This window comes from Euleptes europaea, chromosome 1 (assembly GCF_029931775.1).
Source record: "Euleptes europaea isolate rEulEur1 chromosome 1, rEulEur1.hap1, whole genome shotgun sequence".
NCBI lineage: Eukaryota > Metazoa > Chordata > Lepidosauria > Squamata > Sphaerodactylidae > Euleptes > Euleptes europaea.
Window position 1 is genome coordinate 159559152 of NC_079312.1, and position 20793 is coordinate 159579944.

Here is a 20793-nt window from a genome sequence, read left to right on the forward strand (position 1 = left end):
CCAACTTGATTAAGGAATAAAGCTTTAACAATAGGATGCTCAAAAAAGAAAGAAAGAGGGAAATTAGTTTTTCCATTCTAAGTAAAAACATTATTAGGCCAAGATTATTACTGTCTGCAAGGGAAGGAAAGAGAGTAGCAGAGTGTTCTTATGGTTTTAATGGAATAGACTACTTCCAGTTCTTCCCCTTTCCCCGGTAACTTCTAGCATTATTTGTCCCATTTTGTATCATCACCACAAGCCATGTATCTTCCCCCTCTACAACAGTGGCTGTTGCTGGCAGAAGCAGGAAATGTCACAACATGGAATAAATGGCTGTCACAACACGCAATAAAAGCATTACTAAACATAAGGGATACTCAAATAAGATGTCATTTTGGTGGAATCCTTGTGCTCAGCACCATGTTCTAACTGCTGCCCAGACGCCTTGATTAACCACCCAGAGGAGTTGGTTTGTATATGCCAACTTTCTCTACCATTTAAGGAAGAATCAAACTGGCTTACTGGCTTCCCCTCCCCACAACAGACACCCTGTGAAGTAGGTGGGACTGAGAGTTTGGAGAGAACTGTGACTAGCCCAAGGCCAGCCAACTGGCTTCATGTGTAGGAGTGGGGAAACCAACCCGGTTCACCAGATTAGAGTCTGCCGCTCATGTGGAGGAGTGGGGAATCAAACTCGGTTCTCCAGGTTAGAGTCTACCGCTCTTAACCACTACACTACACTGGCTCCTAGAAAGGTAAGGATATCTCAGAGTTCTTTCCTTTGGCCAGAGCTTAGTGGTGACGCACAGAATTAACCCACTGGACATTCCCCTGGTCCTTTGTTTTGGCTACAACATTCATGTGAAGGGAACTTCACCTGGAAGACTATCACTCATTTCCATGTAGATCACCACCATCATCTGATTAGCATCCAGGAATAAATCCTTACAGCTAGTCTCTCATTTGCATCTATTGCCAAAGTTTCACTGCTTCCCCTCCAAAGCTCTGCCAAGAATTGGGAACCTCTGATATTTCAGTAGGTCAGGGTGTAGCACTTAATGCACGAATGGGAACCAAAGTGCATCAGTAAATAGTTTTAAAGCAAAACTGCAGAATATAAAACTTTATATTGAACATTGGTACATTTTTTTCCAAATGGATATCTGATTGCATAGTCCACCTATACCAGTGATGGCGAACCTTTTAGAGACCAAGTGGCCAAACTGCAACCCAAAACCCACTTATTTATCGCAAAGTGCCAACACAGCAATTTAACTTGAATACTGAGGTTTTAGTTTAGTGGCCCACATCTATAATAAGGAGGTAGCACATACCCATCAGGGTTAGTAACCCGTGATGGAATTTTCCTCCAGAAATTTGTCCAATCCCTTCTTAAAGTCATCTAGGCTAGATGCCATCACCACATCCTGTGGCAAGGAGTTCCACAGGTTAATTACATGCTGGGTAAGTGGGTGTTCTTCTGTTAGTAGGGGATGTCACTGAAAGGTGGGAGGCGCCACAAAGCCCGTGCTGTGGCCCGAGCGCTCTGCTCCCCTCCAGCTATGCCATGCTGAGAGCTATGCTCCCCTCCAACCTAGCTCCTCTCCAACCCCACCACGGGAATCACCTTTGCCACAGACTCAACAGGCTGCCGTCCGCGCCGCACCCTCACAACACATGTGAGCCGCTCGGCATGTGAGCCGCCCTGCCGCATGTGACAGGGGAGGGAGGAAGTGCTCCCATTGGGCTGCTGGGCAGAAGGGCAGGTGATGTGAGAAATGCCCTCAGGCGCACGTCGAAAAGGGGAGGGGAGCAGCCCAGCCCCATGTCCCTCTGGTAAGGAATTCAGGCGAGCTCTGTGCTGGGGCGACGGCGCACGTGCCCACAGAGAGGGCTCTGAGTGCCCCTTTGGCACGCGTGCCATAGGTTCACCACCACTGACCTATACCACCTTAATACCAGCTTGTATATTGCACTGTTTATAATGTGTCAAAGTTAAAAATCACTGGCACGGTAAAGGGGAAAAAAAGGAAAGGGAATTCACGGGCTCCAAAAATGCCACTTTTTAAACTACATGTATTTCTGGTTTTTCTCCTAATATTGTATATCTTATAAAATCATAGAATCATAGTGTTGGAAGGGACTACCAGGGTCATCTCGTGCAATCCCCTGCACAATGCAGGAAATCTACAACTACCTCCCCTCCCCACATCCCCAGTGACCTCCATGCCTGTGAGTTGGCCAACAAAAAACCCCCTCCAGGATCCCTGGCCAATCTGCCTTGGAGGAAAACTACTTCCTGACCACAACGTGGCGATTAGCATTTCCAGTGCTAAGAAATATCAAGCTTACGAATTAACTTGGATAATAGCAGGTTGTGAACTACCTGCAAAAAGTGACAACATCTTTAACATGATGAGAAAAAAGGGAGGTCACGACTTCTGTTGAAAACAAAGCAAAAAGCGGCTCATCCAATCAAAGTCCAAGACAGGCGAACTCGCCAAAAGATCTCTCCATCTCAGCTGTCAGTTCATGGTTGGCAAGTCTAGAAAGGGCAGTACTTAGGCAACTGACTGTATTCAGCTATTTATTTCAGCAGGAAGCAAGCAAAAGATGGAAAAAATTGTTCTTCAAATCATTCTCATTTGTCAATGAGATCACCAAAGTGAAGTTATCATCAACACAAAGACTTCTTATGCATTTAACCAGAATGCATCATCAACACATGCAAACCGTAGTTAGATTCATATTCAAGAATAAGGAGAAGAGAATCTTGAGAAGTATTCATACCTTTATTTTGCTAAGTTTCATTTGTATCTTCTTAGACACGAGGTCAGACCAATACTTTTCTCCCAAAAAATCCCAAAATATTCTTCCCAGCAAAGCATTCACCCATGCTTCCTGCTCTTCTTCTTCACTATGGACATCTGGCAACTACCAATAGGAAAGGAGAATGGTTTGTCCACTTATAGCAATTCATACAACTGAATTACATTGAAGGTACTTATATATCTATGTTGGTTGGTTACTATCTACTAGGAAACTACATAACACATGCAGTAGGCAGGGCCAGATCTAGGTGGGCACCAGGGCAGCTGACCACCGACCGGGTCAGCTGACCCCACCCCCACAGCAGCCAGAGGCTGCAGACACAGCTGTCCACCCAGTTGCTGCACGCTGCCCTTCCTCAACATCAGGAGAATATCCCATATGGACAAGAGGGCCAGAAAGGGTGGAGGCTTCATCCATGCCTGAGGAAAGCTGGTAGAAGGAATTCAGGCAAGGTCAATAAGAGCTCCCAAGGATACCTAGCAGCTCGGTAACAACTTGAAATGTTATGCATAAGTTGGGAGAGAAAGGAATCACAAATGGAGAACTTGTACTTCCCAGGTGATATCCAAGGGGAGGGGCTGTTGCTCAGTGGTAGAGCATCTGCTTGGCAAGCAGAAGGTCTGAGGTTCAATCCCTGGCATCTCCAGTTAAAGGGACTAGGCAGGTAGGTGCTGGGAAAAACCCCTGCCTGAGACCTTGGAGAGCAGCTACCTGTCTGAGTAGACAATACTGACTTTGATGGACCAAGGGTCTGATTCAGTATAAGGCAGCTTCATGTGTTCAAGGCTGTTCTAAGTCACAGATTCAATAATACTATACAGGGGGATTCTCTGAGAGAAGGTTAGCAACATTCAGCTCCTCTTACCATATCCAACCTCTGGAACAGTAAGCATGTCAACATGACAACAAGAGTTACACCAGCTCTGGAATCCCCACTACTCTTTACATTATGGAAGTCAGTAAAGGTCAACAAGACATCAATTTAGACGGAAAATGCAGACAGCAAAAAGGAGCAAAGCCAAAAAGGAGCAAAGCCGTTCTCTTTCCCAACACTAAAACATCGGTAAGAAGAAACCCATTGTGCACAATGGAAGACTGAGAACAATGCACAGAACTTAATCTAAACTTCACCTTCTTCACAGCAGTAGGGCTACTGTCGGCACTGTGAACAGGGCTTGCGGTGGGGCTTCTGTGTTCTTGTGGAATACATTTTGCCATATACACACTGTAATCCAAAAACATTTTTTGTCTCACGATGGCTGCCAGTTCCTTCTGCTTTGGCTGAGAGAGGATTTCTTCTATGCTTCCTTTACTGCTGCTTCGACTGTGCGTAAGAATTCCAGTCTGGCTATCGGATCGACTGTGTGCTGGCAAAAATCCTAAGGGGGGGGAACCCACTATCATTAATAAATGATCAAACACAAAGCTGGATGGCTATGAAAGTCTGAAGTTTAAGATGCAGTGATTACAAGGTTGTTAGAATAGAAAGATTAGCACATGGCAGTTTTCATAGAGGGTAGGTAAATAAAATAAATTAAGGGGACATACACCCCAAATCACTGCGTATTAGAATCTAACTGACGATATCATTGTCTTGTTTAGCAAATTCTCTGTCATGCACACATTTTACTATCAAATATTTAATTTTAAAACAGCTGTGGCCAACAGTACTCATTCATTCATTCATAAACCTTTAATGGCATATAAATTGTTACAATTGATACGAACAATGGTCATAAATCTTAAAACCGATAAGATAAAATCATAGCCAGTAACATCAGATATCAGAGGTTATACGTTTTTGGACATTTAACACTTCTACTAAAAAATTGGCGACATCCACAGTAACCTCTGGAACTGAATCATTCATTAAAAATTGACATTTAATTTTATTAGACAGGTAAAACTTGGGATGTAACCAGTTTTTTAACCATTTTCTACGAGGTGTTTCGTATAGAAGGCAATCACATAAAATATGTTCAATTGTATCCAAGGAATTTGAATTACAGGGGCAAGTCCGTTCATGAATTGGGATTTGATGGAACCTTCCATACAGTATCCTAGATGGGAAGGCATTGACCCTGGCAAGAGAGAAAGCTCTACGGAGAGTAGGTATATCCAAATTATAAAAATAATGGGGAATACTGTCTGTTTTATTCAAAAGGCACAACATTGCTGAGGAGCAGACAAAAGGTTGAGTAGGATGCAACCATTGTAACTCTATATCTAAAAGACGATGTCTGATTATTTTAAAAATGTGCGCCTCTGTAAATGGAACCAAGTAATCAAGAGAGACTCCGATTGATCTTATTTTAGTCAATATCAAGTTGTCCCAGGATGTATTATGAAGTTCTTTTTACTATCAAATTTTTAATTTTAAAACAGCTGTGGCCAACAGTACTAACGCTAGGGAAACAAACAAAAAACTCCTTTCAGGAATTAAAGTGCATAATTAGCAAGATATATGTGAAAAAAAACTCCTTTCAGGAATTAAAGTACATAATTAGCAAGATATATGTGAGGGTAGCAGGAAAAGAGGAAGACCTAACAAGAGATGGATTGACTCAATAAAGGATGCCACAACCCTCAATTTGCAAGATCTGAGCAAGGCGGTCAAAGATAGGACATTTTGGAGGACATTGATTCATAGGGTCGCCAAGAGTTGGAAGCGACTTGACAGCACTTAACACACTCATGTGAGGTATATATACCTGTGAGGTAGGTGGGGCTGAGAGAGCTCTAAGAGAGCTGTGGCTAGCCCAAGCTCACCCAGCTGGCTTCATGTGTAGGAGGGGGGAAACAAACCCAGTTCACCAGATTAGCCTCCGCTGCTCATGTGGAGGAGTGGAGAATCAAACCCGGATCTCTAGATTAGAGTCCACCACTTCAAATCACTGCTCTTAACCACTACACCACGCTGGCTCTCAATAACACATAAATACACTCACAGGGAGGAGAGCCAATAAGAATATGGAATGCCAAGCAAAACAAAAAAGTCTTCACACGCTGGAAGAAGACAACAATAGAGGGAGACATCAAATCTCCCTGGGGAGGGTATTCCAAGGTTTTGCTGCCATGACTGCGAAGGTCCTTTCTTGGGCTGCCCCCCATTTAGCCCTAGCAGGGGCACACAACACAAAACCTCCAAAGATTAGGGCTGTCGATTCAGTTCGGCCCAAACTGAAAAACAGCCGAATTTCCCCTGATTCGGCGGTTTTTAGTTCGGGAAGAATCAAACTCAAAAATGGCAGGAAAAGGCCCCCCCGAATTCAGCGAGTTCGGGAGGTCGCGAATAAATCCGGCCAATTCGGGCCGTCAGTAAGCAGCATAACCGTCAGTAAGCAGCATTCTCCTCCCCTGGCCAATCGGCGGCCAAGCTGGGTCTTCTTCTGGCCAATCAGTCAGGATTGAATACTGGAGGAATCAGCTGATGTGCGGCCGGGCCGGGGAGAGAGAGAGAGAGAGAGAGAGAGAGAGAGAGAGAGAGAGAGAAATCCTCGTGTGTGTGTGTGGGGGGGTGCTTGTGCACATTCACTCCTTTCCGAGGCTGGTTTTGGGGTACAGACCCCAAACTTTCAGCAGAGCTTTAGACAAGCCTTCTTAAGAGACCCCCCAAGTTTTGTAAACATTGGGTCAGGGCCCCCGAAGTTTTGGGCTTTCTTCTTTCCCCTATTGGGATGAATGGATCACCCTGTATGCATCTCCAGAGCAAAACATCCCATGCTTAAATGGAATCGTCTTGGATTACCCAGTCCTCCTCCCAGCCCCTCCTAATGGAACAGAAGACAGCCACAGTAAGCCCCTTTTGGGGGCTTTAATCTATACTTTTTCTCCTGTGTGTGTGTGTGGGGGGAAAGCAGAGTCTGTGTGTGTGGGGAGGGAGCAGTTTCTGTGGGTGGGGGGGGAAGCCAAAGGGGGCTTTCCCCCGTTCTGCCTGGGTGTGTGTGTGCCCCCTCGAGTCTCTCTCTCCCTGGTTTGAGGGGGGGTTCAGTTGTGTATCCTCATTCATAAGATTGGTTAGGTCTATTCTGATCCTTGCTCAAAACTGATTTTCAAACGATGACTTAAAGAATGCATTTGCCTGGTCCCAGTCCGATGCAAAAGGGGAAATTCCACCCCCTCCTGCTCCTTATGCATAGCTAGCTGCCTCTGTCCCTTTCCATGCTTTGCACAGTTGCAAAGGTGTTGCTTTACTTGTTTGTGTTGCTTTACAGCTGGGTTGCTTTGCAAACTTCTCAGCTGTTTGTCGGGGCTGGGAGCTTTGTGCGTGGGCGGCAAGCTCGGCTCAGAGATGCACATTAAGGGTGGGGGACCCCTTTCGGGGCCCATATCTCAGCCCCCCTGACCCAATCTTTACAAAACTTGGGGGGTCTGGCAAGAAGGGTCCTTTGAAGCTCCGCTGAAAGTTTGGGACCTCTAACCCAAAAAATGCCCCCCCAGAGCCGCGGAAAGGCGCGGTTGTGTTTTTAATGGCTTTATTCGGCCGAATTTTTTTCCAGAACTTTGAATTCCCGCCGAATTGCACGGACCCGAAGTGGGGGAGTTCGGACTTCGGCATATGCCGAATCTAAATGGGCCGAATTCAGCCGAATCCGAACTATACCGAATTTTTTTTAATTCAACACCCTACCAAAGATGACCAAAGCAGATGGGTAAGTTCATATGGTCATGTAAAGTAAGGGGAAGACAGAGACCCAAGTTTAGTGCAGCAATTCAGTTTCTACTGGATATCTCTCTAGTTTCGAACTACTTTGCAGAATCTGCCTCAACATCTTTTTGTGTGTGTGTTTGTTTGGGCAGTATTACATGCTATATGGCTCAATTAAAGCCCAATTGCTACTCTAGATTACTGAACTGTCTTAAAGTAATCTACCTTGAAGGCCACAAACCTCCCAAAACATTTTGTTCCACAAATGTTTTTTGGGAGGGAATGGAAGGGAAGAAGACACTCTCCTAAAGCAAGAGGAAAGATAAAAGGGCTTATTAAAAATTAAAGGCTACCCACATTACTTATTCAAATCACAGATCTTAGCCAGTATGTCGGATGTTCCCTGCCGGAGTAACTTTAGAACACTTTAGATTCATGTCAGTTGTAGTCATAAGCACTCCTTCAGCTGGAGTTCTCTGTTTTTCTTAAACATTTCTCCAACGACATCTGGTCACACTTTAGCATTTTAAAGGCAGATATCAGAAGTTATTTTATTAGCAGATTATAAGAAGATAATCCAGGCTTTTAATTAAGGGGTTAGTCTTTTAACAACATTGTAGTGTGCTTTTAGACTGAAAGCTATTATTTTCCCCCTTTCTCCAGGGTCGGGGACAAGGGTGGCGCTGGGGGAAGGTATTACCCTGTCACTCCCTGGTGTGTGGGGGGCCACAAGGGTCGGTCCTCTCCCCAACGCTTTTCAATGTTTACATGCACCTTCTTACCCAGTTAGTCAGGAGTTTTGAGATGGGCTGTCACCAATATGCGGATGATTACCAGCTCTACCTGTTGATAGACGACCAGTTGAGATCGGCAGCAATGGACCTTACTAGTTGCCTGGAGGATGTGGTAAAGTGATTTGAGACCGAGCCGGCTGAAACTTAATCCATTTAAGGTGGAGGTCCTGTGGTTGAGCCAGACTGGACTAGGACAGGGGCTACAGTTACCAGCTCTTAACGGGACACAATTAGAGACAACACCATCCATCAGGAGTCTGAGTGCTGTCCTGGATGTGTCGCTGACCATGGAGCAGCAGGTCTCAACTGTTACCAGGATAGCTTTTTATTATCTTTACCATGTTCGGCAAGTAGCCCCCTACCCATCTTGCTCTGATTTGGCCACAGTGATCCATGCAACGGTCACATCCAGGCTGGATTACTGTAACTAGCTCTATGTAGGGCTGCCCCTGAGACTCCTCCGGAAGCTTCAATTGGTACAGAATGCAGCTGCAAGGGTCCTAACAAGGAACCCTTGGAGAGTTTCTATCATCCACCAGCTGCATTGGTTGCCAGCTGCATTGGTTGGGGAGGGACTATGGCTCACTGGTAGAGCATCTGCTTGGCATGCAGAAGGTCCCAGGTTCAATCCCTGGCATCTCCAGTTAAAGGGACTAGGCAAGTAGGTGATGTGAAAGACTTCCGCCTGAGACCCTGGAGAGCTGCTGCCAGTCTGAGTAGACAATACTGACTTTGATGGACCAAGGGTCTGATTCAGTAGAATGCAGCTTCATGTGTTCATATGTTCAAGCAGGCCTCCCAGAATGAACCATTCGCCAGATTGCCATAGATCCAGGACCTTGAACAACCTAAGTATTTACCTAAGTTTTTGCCGATATGCTTCTGGATCAGATTCAAGTTACTGGTTTTAACATTTAAAGCCCTTAACAGTCTGGGGCCCTCATCCTTGAGGGCCTGCCTCTCCTTCTATGTCCACCCAAGGATGCTTCGCTCTACTTCTCAAAATTTACTGGAAGTCCCTGGCCCGAGAGTAGTCTGATTGTCCTCAACCAGGGCCTTTTCAACTGTGGCCCGCCTGGTGGAATTCTCTGCCTGAGGAGACAAGGGCCCTGCAATATCTGGACCTTAGGGCCTACAAGACAGAGATGTTCCACCAGGCGCATCGTTGAGGACTTTCAGCTGCTCTATTACATCCACCGGTCACAGGACAGAGACCTCCTTTGTATATGCTCTCCTCGGTCCCCCTCCCCACTTACTTTGCGGAGGGTCTGTTATTCTCGGGAGCCAGCTCTGCTGGGAGCTTAGGGCACCATTTCAATCTATTTTAATTCTTTCTGTTTTAAAATATATATTTGACCTGTTGTTACTCGCCCTGAGATCTGCTGTGATGGAAGAGGGCGGGATATAAATCCCAGTACACTGGGATTGGATTTTTAGTAATAACTTTTAATATTTTGTTTTTATGATGTTTCATTTTGTAAGCCACCATAGGCAGATTCCCTGGACAGGTGGTATTAAAAAAATCTAATTTAATTAATGGGCAAAAAAGAAGCAATTTTGAGGGCTAACTTTTTAGACTAAAATGTTATTAAGTACTGCAAGCACATGCACACATCTGAACATCAGGTACTATAGTATAGTTTAGGCATAGCTTTCCACTGCTATAGAAATGGAAAGATAGTCAAAGAACTTCACCCTAAGTCTTATTTCTACTCAATATTCTAATTGTTAAATATGCGATATAAAAACATGGATCGCTAAAAATGGTTTATATTATAAAATGAGAAGATTTAAAACTGTTCTCAGACTACTGACCAGCTATTTTCTTGTTAAACACACAGAATACATAATTCTCCTGGAATATGCAATGTTTATAAACTGATATTTTGAATATCTTACTAGGAGAAAGAGAGACAGACAGACAGAGAAGAAATCCTCCTCTAATACCAATATCAACTTTGAACATAATTCCTACCTGGCTTGTTTCCACATACAACTGGCTTTTTTCCTTCAGATTTTAATTTGGAAGCCAGAAGGAATCTCCTAAACCACTCTTCCTTCTCCCTACCAGTCCTTCCAAAGAGATAAAGCACTTGATCCTTCTGAGTAGTCGACTTTGCTCCATCCTGAGACTGTTTCTTGGATTCTTCACTACTGAGCTCTGCTTTTTCTGTGGATGGCTTCTCTTCCAAAGTCTCTTTATCAGTCTGGGCTTTAGCCATGAAATCATCTTGCTGCCCAAGCTCAATGCAAATAGGATACTTTTTATTCCAGATTCGTTTGCGAGCCAAACTTTTGGGGACCAGATGAATCTAGAAAACAAGTCGTAAGAGTTTCAAAGTCATCCTCACTAGGGAATACAATACTCTATGCATTGCTTAACACATAATCAGTTGCAAATAGAGATGAGGAAAAGTGCTGGTATTTCATGGGCTTCTTAAAACATTCCCAGATAACAAGTGAGCTTTCTGAAATTTATCTTGCCATGGGAGGGGAGGCGAAAAGCAAAGAAGGATGGGGATAGGGAAGGCTTATCTTACATCACTGGGAAATTAAAGATTTTACTTGGAAATTTACTTGGAAATTGCACTGGGAAATTAAAGATGGCCCCACTGCCATCTAGGATTGTGAGGTCCCTCTGGTCACTGGAGGGATGGGGGGGGGGTAGGGTGGCCAGATCCAGGGTGGGAAACTCATGGAGATTTGGGGGTGGAGCCTGGGGAGGACAGGGACCTTAGTGGGGTACAATGCCATAGAGTCCATCCTCCAAAGAATCCATTTTCTCCAGGGGAACTGGTCTCTGTAGTCTGGAGATGAGCTGTAATTCTGGAGGATCCCCAAGTCCCACCTGGAGGCTGGCATCCCTTCTATTGCTAGGTAAGTCTAAAGGAAGAGGATAAAAGTGGACCTCAGCAGCAGGAAATGCTAGAGACAACTGGTGCCAGAGTAGGCCAATAACCAAACTTCGGAGGTGTTTTTTTTTTTTTTTTTGGTAGCTTGTAATTGACATAGATTTTTCCAATAACACAATCCCCATTCCAAAATGGCCACACAGGGTAAATGCATTTCCATCCGATGTTAAATGCAAATAGTTACTGCATACAAGATCCTTGATATTTTCCAAATAATTTTGGCATCTAGCCATGATGAATGATGTGCTGGACTAGGACCTGGGAGACACATGTTCAAATGAAGCTTGCTGGGTGGCCTTGGGTCAACTATTCTTAGCCTAACAATCCCCTCAGGGATATTGTCAGGATAAACAAGAGGAGGGGAGATTAATGTACAGCACCCTGAGTAATTTGGAGGAAAAGGGTGCTACTAAATAAACAGGGGATTAGGTCAGAGAGCCTACTCACCTTGCTCTGTACTAATACAATGCATATTTCAAACTTACTATCGGACAACTGTTACGTTTGGTCTATTCCATTCTTTATAAAGGTCCTACATTTTACAAGCACAGCTCGCATAATGCAAAAGCTGTTCAATTTTAACTCTAAAATCCAATAATTATTTCCACCTGGGGAAAGAACCCTGATGCCATATATACAAGATTATATTGTTGTACTATATTAATTATCCAGAATAGCCATTACTCCTAACTTCATACTCAACACTGCTCCACTGTTTATTTCTGGCCTTGATTTTTAATCAATTTCTATACTCTTAAGAAAGACGAATAGCTCCTATATTTGGAAAAAAAGTAAGTGGGAGAAGAGAGAAATAAATGAAACAAACAAGGCAGGATAATTTTAGCCTATTTTATATGGGGGAAAGCAGCCCTGCAAAAAGCAGGTATGATTTAAAAATCAGTTAGAGCCAGATGTTACAGCAAACACAAGGCTGCTGCTTTATACAGAAGCTCTAGGTTCCCATCTCTCGCATAACATCTAGGGACACTCAGCATGCATAACCATGCTGCCAAGTTTCCCTTCCTCTGGGTTGCTTTAATGGCATGGAACTTGTGGAGACAGGGAAACAGTGCAATATCACACCACACTTTGAGGGTCCCTAGATATTACTGGCAGAAAGGTGTGTGTGAACAAGACACAGTAGTGCCATTTTTGCAAGCAATTCATGTCATTTAACAGCTAGTTCTACCATCAGAAGCAACAATATGGTTGACCAATAATCAATCATGTGAGATAAAATTTCACCCACGCTCACCTTGCTGTCTGTAAGATCATAAATTTTCTGGCTAATATAGACAACTTCAGGCTTTGCTTCATTATAGATTGCCCTTCTGGAAATATTTTTGTTGGGTTTTGAAAGTCTTAAGGTGCTTCCCTCAAGTCTCACAAAGACAGAGTGAGTCAAAGTAGCATGGTAGGTTTCTGGATCGTAGTTGGAGATCTCATTCATCCAGCCCTAGTGAGAAAAACACACACAGCATTATTACACATGATGCTTAGTTCATAATATATCCAAGTAGTAACCAGAGTAATCGAAAAGTCTATATAAGCCTATAGCAGAAGAAGTTCAAGATACCTTCTACTCCAAGAATAAGATTCAGAATGATGTGTGTCCCGGGTCACCTCCCTCACAGCCTGATCTGGGCCTCCCCAGCAACCCCCAACTCACCAGGGGCCCGTAGGTGCCGGCGGCGGGACGTGCCACACTGGCTGAAAAAGCCCAGGGCCTGGGAAGATATTACGGGGGCAGTGTGAGACTGTGGGCGGCGACGCCAATGACAGGCACAGATCGCCAGGCAGGACAATGGGGTGGGCCTCGCACCCCCTCAGGAGGCCAGGGGTATCACCACTGCCCACCTGGCCCCAGAAGAGCCGGAAGAAGTCAGGGCAGGACGCTCTGAGGCTCGCCGCACCGCCCTGTACCTCGCCGCCAAACAGCTGACTGGTGCAGGGTGAGGATGGGTTGTGGTGCGCCGCATGGCCCAGCCTGGGAGGCATCCCTGAGAGAGGGAAGCCAGAAGAGCTGGCAGAGGGTCAGGGCCCTGTATAGGCTCTTGGAGGCAGGGCCAGGGTGAGGACTTGGGAGGAGCTAGGGAGGGTCCAGAATAGCCCCGCAGCATATAAACTGGGGCTAGCCGAGGCCAAGGAGGATTTGGCTCTTGGTTGGCCTGTGAATCACAGGAAGGTCAAGCTGGCAGCCACTGAGGGGGAGGACAGTTCTGTCTCCTTCTCCAACTGGTCTGGAGCCGACGAGGCACCCCTAGGTTGACCCAGCTCCAAAACCCAAGGGGCACTGCCTTCACAAAGATTGTGTGTGTATAAAGTGCCGTCAAGTCACAGAGGACTTATGGCGACCCCTTTTGGGGTTTTCATGGAAATTACTCCTCAGTTATTATAGCAGTGAGCAGGCCCTATGTTTCCATGGCATGCCAGCCACATCTTTTCTGTAATGTCTGAGAGTAGAAACACTTATAGAACTGAGGAAGACTGGAAAAGGATCAGAACAGAATGACACTGGTCTTACAAAGTGCACCATTAAGGAAGAGGAAACAGATAAGGAGATGAGCCTACCACTCATACTTGGGGGGAAATAAAAAAGGCGCTGCAAAGTAACTAAGCAACTAGCTTGCTAGCAATGCAGACAAGTCAACTGGCAAATGAGTGGGAGGGAACAGTGTTATGATAATGAAAGGATATCAACAGCAGTTGTGCTCATAACAAAGGTTTTATTGAACTGCCAAGTGTAGGCAGAGACACTTTTCCCTTAAAACCCTTCCCCGGGGGACACAGTTCCTGTTAACATAGTTCCTTCTACCATAATACAGACAGGAGGGCCCTTTAACTGTTTCCAACCAACCAACTGCCTTGGACAATCACCTTGTGTACTTGCTTCCCCTAGCTGCACCTTCAAATATTATAGACAACCTATGGTCAGCTCACTAGCAAGCATACAGGAATTCTGACACAGCGTGGTAGGTGTGGCCACAAAATGGCTGCTGCAACTTACTTTCAGTCACACAGTGAGGGTCCTTGTGCTGTGATAGCTGCTGCTGCCAAAGCAACCTTTTTAAAAATCTGCACAGCCAACCAAATCTCCAATGGCCAATTAGAAGACTTGCTGGGCAAAAGCCCACCTGGCCCTGCCCACTTTCTAAAAATATTTGGCAGGTGCCAGGAAAGGTGCCCATGGCCAACACGTTGGAGACCCCTGATCTATTCCATACTCTTGCATTTATTTAATGGATGACAGAACCACCACATGCTGCTCTATATTATTTACACCAAAAATGTGATGCAACGGGTACAATAAATCAAGTGGATTAAACTCTGCCAGATCCATCTAACCACAGTAGAATTTCATCTCATTTGTTTCTCAAACAAAAAAGTAGCACCTTCATTTCTTTGGCGCATTAAAAATACATGTTGGTTAGTACTTAGAAAAATCAGACCTCAAGCAAAGAATTCCCCCCAGGTCTCTAGCTATTTCATTCCAGCTGTCTCAACATACAGATAACGATGGGTTGGATGCAGCCCGTTTTTCTACGGATGACAAAGGAAAGCGTGAACACAGAAAGGCAATGCTGAGGATCATGGGACGTGCATAGAGAAATGCCATGTGTTATAGGAGCAGTAATAGGGAAGGGAACTGGGAGGGATTGAGCAAAAAAGGTTGGCTGGATCCTAATCAATTACATAAATGGAAGTTTCCCCCACATTTTCTCTAGAACTGTCCTAACACAATGGCTGGACAGTTTATGAAAACGTCTTCCCCGTTTTTTTAATGCTTTTATAAAGGAGATAACAATATAAAACCTTTATGTGAAAATGTAACTCCAATCCAACATTTCTGACCCAATATTGTCTACCACACTTTTTTGAAGGCAGTCAAGAAAGGAATCATAGGAGAGCTCAAGAGGAATGAAGTTTGAACATAATGAACAACATTTACATACAAAATGGCTGGCATCATTACTTAGACCCAATCTCCGTATTCAGAAATATGTGGCACCATTATCTTCTTTGCAAGTTTAACCACACCCCACCTTATAATCATCACTATAAAACTGGCATATTGAGAAGGCATGATCAGAGAAGCATGCTCTCTGAGATAGTAGCTCTTCACAGACTAAACAGTCTTGGCTATTTGAACTTCATTCATCTTGAGCTCAACTATGGATCCTTCCTTAGACTCAAGAGGGACCACATGGAAACCCAGTTGGGCACTAACCAAACCCAGACCTGCTTAGCTTTAGCAAGGGTACTATTGTGCCTGCAGACTATGGATCTCAATTTAGCTGTCATTCCAACTCAGTTTTGTTAAAACAGCCTCACTTGCATAACTGTGTCTATAAATATAGTCTTGTATAATGATATCACATGGAGCATTTCTAAGCACATTCCGTCTAATGCTTTACTCAAAGTGTATCCATCAAACATCTCACGCCGGTTTACAGCTCAAAGCAGTCTTTCCACAACAGTGCGGACACTTCCAAAGATAACTGGAAGTGCCACAGCAGCACAATCAAAATATTCACTGAACTCAGATCAAAACTAGCAGCAGTCACCCCCATCGTGTGGCAGCAAATTCCACAGAGTGTGATGGTTTCAGCAATCTGTCTTCAGAAAGTGCTGATAATTGCAGATCTTTCCTATGTTCCCACCATCACCACACCACACCCCCTTCCAACCCCAGGAAAGTTGATTCCTTCAAACTCCGGGAGCATCACAACTCAGAAACTATTGACCTGAACAGATGCCATAAATGCAGGAATGCAGAAAGGGAGGATACAAGACTCCATCAAATCTCTGGTCAATGGATACCAGAGGAGAAGAAAAAACGTTCTTTTCTTTTACAACCCAAAGATCACAAGCACCAAGTAGAAAACAGGATCTTTGGCAGGCTAGGCTGTTGACATCTTTTGATAGGCCGTTGACACCTCAAGGGCAGCAGGAAGACATCAGCACAGGTTCTTTTGCTAGCCCCCCTGAACTTCTCATACCTTCTGACTCATATAGAATGACTTAGTTTTGCAGGATCACAATATAAAATAATCAAACCCCTTCTGTATCTCACTTGCAAAGGCCATTCCAACAGAGCAGTTATCTACCCAAAATGGCCATCTGCCCATCTCCTGGGTACCATGAAGCTACTAAGCTAAAACTTAACACCAGGCCCAGGTGGTCATCTCATAAATATTCAGGTACTCCTTCTGTCATAGGTCAGCCCAGTTAGCCACTCACAGACTGGATCCAGACCCCTACACCAATAGGGTATCAGGTTCTCACTTGCACCAAACCGAGCGTAGGCCTGAACCCACCAATGGCCACTCCAATTTTACACCCTTGGTCCAACAGGATCACAATGACTAATTTTGTGCCCAGTCTGGCCAGGCTTCACCTCTGAAACTAAGGTAAACTCAGGTCTATAAGAAGAGCATACCGTGCCCTTCAAACGTCATATAGGATTTCATCCAGCCATCTAATACCACTACAACCCCAGATCCTTGCATCTTCAGGAAAAGCAAAGTACGATTTATTCTGTCCCATTTTGCTCCCTTCCCTATTTTAACCTATTGTCTTTTTACCCCGGACACCCTTTTCTTAGCTGCTCCTTCCCCTAGCTTAGGATCAGTCTGCCCTCCAGCCAACAGGTCTCTCCCCATAACCCCTTGGTCAGGGAATCCGTCCTTTCTTACCAAAGTTCCAGCCCATTTTCCTCACTGCACCTTTTGGTCACATCTTGGCCAACCCATCACCTTTCTCTGGGCTGGACTGCCCTGGACTAGTCAAAGTGAGAACACAATCTATTGTAACTTTAATTGGTTATTTAAAAAAAAAAATCTGAAAGTAACACAGATAACACACTAGGATTGATCTTGTTATATTGTTCATCACCATGATTCTCCCTCTGATCTCGTTTCTAATCTGTATCTTGTTAGGGTAATAAAGTTACTTGCTGGTTGAGAACTTTGTCTCCCAATCTTTTCTTGTCTGAAGAGATTTATTTATTTAAAAGATTTTAAAGCTGCCTTTCCACCCGATCAAGGTCCACAAGGAGGCAAACATAAAAACATTAAATTAAAATATAGTTCAAATATAAAATTCGATTAACAAGACACAAACATTTACTGCATGAATCTGGCAGTCAGGAGATTCCAAGTTTGGCCCCAGTGCTTTGTGCTCTAACTACATGTTTAAGGGGACACTCCGGCATGACACATCCATCATGTGCATGAAGACTGGCCTGGGTAAGAGGTAAAGTACTCTTAATTTGAAGCAGACTTTTTAGATACAAGGAAATTTAATTTGTCCAGCATTTCTAAGTAGCAAGAAGTCACTGAAGTCTATTTTCCTTTATGTTCCAACATGTTGAAACAACTTAAGGAGACAAACTACCTATGCACCAGTATAACCCGTTCCACAAAAGTCTATTGGGGAACCCCCTAGTGTTTGCTCCAAGCCCTAGAACACTGGGGAGGATCATGGAAGTACCCCAGGCCTGCTGCACCTCCCCCAGTACATTTCACAAAGCTGAGAAAGCATTCTAAGAAGTACCCAGTAGTGACTACCAGTATACACTGCAGAGGAAAAGAGTCACAAATCAGCCTCCTAGCAAAACTTGTCCATTATAATATTTTAATGATACAAGCCGCTCTGGCTGGTATAGAGCGGCATATAAACCCAAAAATAAACAAATAATAGATTTGTTCACTGATGCACTTCTGAAGAACCCCAAATAACTACTTCAACACATGTAGCAGGTTTGTCTGAGTCCACAACATTATTTCCTTGGAACAAATGTTCCCTAGGCCCGAGTGTAAACTGTTTTTGAAATGCTCCTCAGTTTCAAATTGCAGTATTCTATGTTACACTGGGGATGAACTGTTTGAGAACCAGTCTAAAATCTCCTTGTATTTGTAGAACTCATAATTTCATAGTGCTCTGGATCCTGGTGGTTCGTAGAGGTACAGTTTGAATAAAGGCAGCAGTTTACAGAGCATGCCACTGCTGCCTCAGCTAGCTTTGTCAAATAAATCAGTACAGAATTCAGAGGTACATCTGTTATTTTCAGCAGACACTCACTATTATACCTCTGCATTATTTTAGATTCAAATTAGAAACCTATTAAAAACACGCTAACATTTCTTTTGAAGAGGCTGAACATCCATCAGATTTGTACTGAAGCAATCTGCAGGTACCATGCGGAGTCAGAAACAGAATATTGAATTTCATTCTGGACTGCACTGTGGTTTAACTGGTTATATTGATCATGTAGTGCTATTATACCATCTCAGGTTTTTCTATCACTGCACTAAGGCTTAAGGCGGTGTTGTGTAATGCCTAGAAATAAGTATACTCTGCTGGTGTGGGTGGTTGCCTCCCCATGGTGCATGAACGCATGAATCATACAAAATGATGCAGATCTCCCTGAAAAACCTGCTCAAGGAGACATTGAGAGTGCTATGCAAATCCAGTCAACAAAAAGTGTCACATCGGTCTCAAAGAATTTCTAGAAAGGATTGTGACCTGTGCTCTAACCCATGGCCAAACCAGACATGATGGAAGCAGATCGTGTTTGTTTCTTCATGTGTCTGCCTCACTGATGCATGAATCTTCCCCACTTAGTTGTTTCAGAGACATTTTCTTCAAGACTGGAGGGGTGAGTTGTGACTCATGAAAGTTCATACTGAATAAATGATGTTAATCTTTATGGTGCCACTGGACTTTGGTTTCATTCATTCCAATACCAGAAGCCAACCTGCCTGGGAGCAAAGTGCCTCGGTCAATAAAACCTGGAAAGAGACAAGTTCTCCACATGTTAAAAGATCTCCATCTCTCTCTCGCATAGCCATGCTTTATATGAATAAGCAGGACATTTTAAAGCAATAGTTGGTGTCCATTTTGATGCATGTCCTAGCTTTCAGACACTTACAGCCCATTCCTAAAGTGAGGCTTCCTAGCCACCGCAGAGTGAAAAAAAGAGTAGTTAAAAATTTTAAAAAGGAAAAACAAGGGGAAATTCCCCACTGAAAACAGAGCGGCTGCACCACCAAAAAAGGTGGCACAGCCCGCCCCCACTCAAGTGGGTGTTCCCGGGGCAAACGGGGTTAGGAAGCTGCCCAAAGGCAGCTCAGCCCTGGGGAAAGGCTCCCCCACACAGGCGCGCCCATTCTCTTCCAAGATTTAGTTCCTGGACTAGCTGCACTGGTGGCGGGGGCCATAGCTCCCAGACACCGGTGTGTTTGCCACTTTATCCTGTGATTAAGTGGCACCTATGCCAGTGTGGGGTCACGCTGGCTCCTATGGGATTCGGTGCCCCCCCTCAAGACTGCAGCCTTAGTGGACACTAACTGGACACATAAAATTTAACCAGTGAATCAAGAATATAAATTTAGATTTGAATCCACTGAGACACTAGAGGCATGAAAACGCAGTAAAAATGACTAGAGACAGTAGAACACAGAAGTACATTACACAATAATTTTGCATATGCAGGGTGCTTTACCAAAAACAATAGCAACCCATGTACATTAAATAGGAATGAACTTTCCCTCCTTGGAACATGGAGATGTTGATCAAATTATTACCCCAAAGATTCTTTTGGTACTCTAAGATCAATAAAACATCAGATCCATCAATAGGACAATACTGTTTTTGAAGCTAAGCTTCTCCAACACAGCTTCTTAACAGTGTTTGAAGAACACTTTTTGCCTTGATACAGAAAGCCCTCATTACACAAACATATGGAACACTAAACAATACATTGCATTGTGTGGTTGCCACACACACCATGGCAAAAACCCTCTTAAGAATCAATCATAGGCAGCAGTGGAAAATTCCTCAGGAGGGTGGGGAAGGAAGCTAAGCCTCTTCATAAGTTAAGAACCCAGCATTTTACTTCAGTGCACAAAGTTAAGCTCATTCCTCTGCTTGCAAAGTTCTTTGGCATTGAAGAACAGGTATTTATAATAAGGAAGTTTCTAACAAGTACAGTTCTTACAGGAAATTCAACAACCATGTAGGTTAAAGTACATAACAGCATGGCCACAATCCACAGTTTTCCTGCTTCCTGACAAACTGAATAAAAATCTGGGTACCTGTTCACACAAGGAACACATACAGCTTTACAATACAGGCATACATCATACATACATCTTTTGGGCTATAATGCTACTACCCAGTATGAATACAACACAAGCGCAGTAAGAAATCTAACATGTACTGAGACACAACCCAGAAGGGGAAACTGGCCAACAATCCCTGGGTTGGTGGCGGCATTAAATTTTAAATGCAATATGCGAAAAGGACACAGCTAGGATACAGACTCTGCTGCTCGTCACAGAAACTAAACAAATGTCACAAGGCAGTTGTTTGTGTTCTAACTGGCTGCAAACTGAACCAGCTTTAGGTGAAACAGTCAAGCATGAGGCTTCAAATACAGCCCACAGTTTTGTTTAAGATTTACAGAATGGGATGAGGGAAGGACAAAAGAAAACTAACAGAAGGTTGCTAGTGAGTAAGGGAAGACCAGGCTAGCCTGATCTCGTCAATTTTCAGAAGCTAAGCAGGGTCAACCCTGGCAAGTATTTAGGTGGGAGACCTCCAAGGAATACAGGGTCGTGAT

General features: G+C 44.1%; 1 protein-coding gene across 1 annotated transcript in view; it reads right to left on the reverse strand.

Moving 5' to 3' along the window:
* TEX2 (testis expressed 2) overlaps positions 1-20793 on the reverse strand; it is a 132053-nt gene that overhangs the window by 32359 nt on the left and 78901 nt on the right. The window contains exons 3-6 of the mRNA XM_056857476.1: positions 12424-12624; positions 10232-10568; positions 3946-4193; positions 2773-2916 (exon numbers count right to left, since the gene is read on the reverse strand). Coding sequence (XP_056713454.1) covers positions 2773-2916; positions 3946-4193; positions 10232-10568; positions 12424-12624 — 930 coding nt within the window. The remainder of the gene's footprint in view (positions 1-2772; positions 2917-3945; positions 4194-10231; positions 10569-12423; positions 12625-20793) is intronic.